This window comes from Fopius arisanus, unplaced genomic scaffold, assembly GCF_000806365.1.
Source record: "Fopius arisanus strain USDA-PBARC FA_bdor unplaced genomic scaffold, ASM80636v1 scaffold00024, whole genome shotgun sequence".
NCBI classification, from domain to species: domain Eukaryota; kingdom Metazoa; phylum Arthropoda; class Insecta; order Hymenoptera; family Braconidae; genus Fopius; species Fopius arisanus.
In genome coordinates, this window is record NW_011887763.1 from 1,164,629 (window position 1) to 1,165,659 (window position 1,031).

Below are 1,031 nucleotides of genomic sequence, written 5' to 3' on the forward strand. Positions count from 1 at the left end.
CAATAAAAACTTGGTTAATAAAAAAAAACATCCCAGCATTGCGTGTGGTGCCCTCCGTCTTTTGGGGTGCAGTACTATGATGCCGGTGGGGTCATTCAAACCTCCAGACTGAGCCTCTACCTTAGTCAATCGTCTTTGTGGCCCGAAGCCATATGGTGGCGGGAAGATGCGGTAATTCGAAGAATGAAATTTGTCAAACAAACGTGAGATGTCGCTTGGTGAGCAATTTGGGATTTTGAGTGATTTGGCGCTGGTATCAGCTGGTATTGTCGTCAGCTGTTTAATTTTCAGTAGTGGTGGCTGAATTCGCCTTGGCGTCTGTTATTTGTCTCTCCGTTGGTGCAAGTCCCTCACAGAGTTGTGAGTTCTGGGGCATTCACTTGATCCTCACCTCTCCAACTCTTCACTCTCAACACTCTACCCCAACAGATAATCGTATCAGTGAATGTGCATTCTTTGTTTATACAATCGTTAATTTTATTTAAAATTCTCACTCTACCAGCCCTGGCATTACGAAGAAGGTAAAGTTGCAAGAGAATACCATTTCCGGGATTGCGCAAAGGCAAACTAGTGTTCCATACACTGGTGAGAAAATAAAATCGTGAAGAAAGGAAAATAACAGAGGGTGAGAGAGAGAGAAGAAATAAACACCGAGGGGACAATTATCACAGCGTCGGGTCTCTTTATCATTATCCATTTGTGTTCATCACTGGGAAGTCATTGAGTTTCCACTGTTTTTTTTTTTTGTGATAAATTAAAGGGTTTGATAACCTGTAAATTATGGCAATGCCAACTAGTAGCGCAGTGCGGGCACTTGCCCTGGAGTACAAAAGCCTTCAGGAAGAACCTGTCGAGGGATTTCGAGTTAAACTCGTCAATGAGGACAACATGTTTGAGTGGGAAGTTGCAATTTTTGGACCACCAGATACACTTTATCAAGGTGGCTATTTCAAGGTTAGTAAATACCATTTTTCCACATTATAAATCATTCATTGCCTGTTATCTGCCATTTTTTATTCTGTTTCTTAGTT

The 1,031-nt window shown here is 41.8% G+C and overlaps 1 protein-coding gene across 1 annotated transcript in view; it reads left to right on the forward strand.

Annotated features, from left to right (window-relative positions):
* Positions 1 to 276: 276 nt before the first annotated feature.
* The window catches only part of LOC105264696 (ubiquitin-conjugating enzyme E2 R2), a gene marked incomplete in the record, with an annotated part of 12,642 nt that continues 11,887 nt past the window's right edge, over positions 277 to 1,031 (forward strand). The window contains 1 exon segment of the mRNA XM_011301757.1: positions 277 to 954. Within this exon segment, the coding sequence (XP_011300059.1) occupies positions 781 to 954 (174 nt within the window).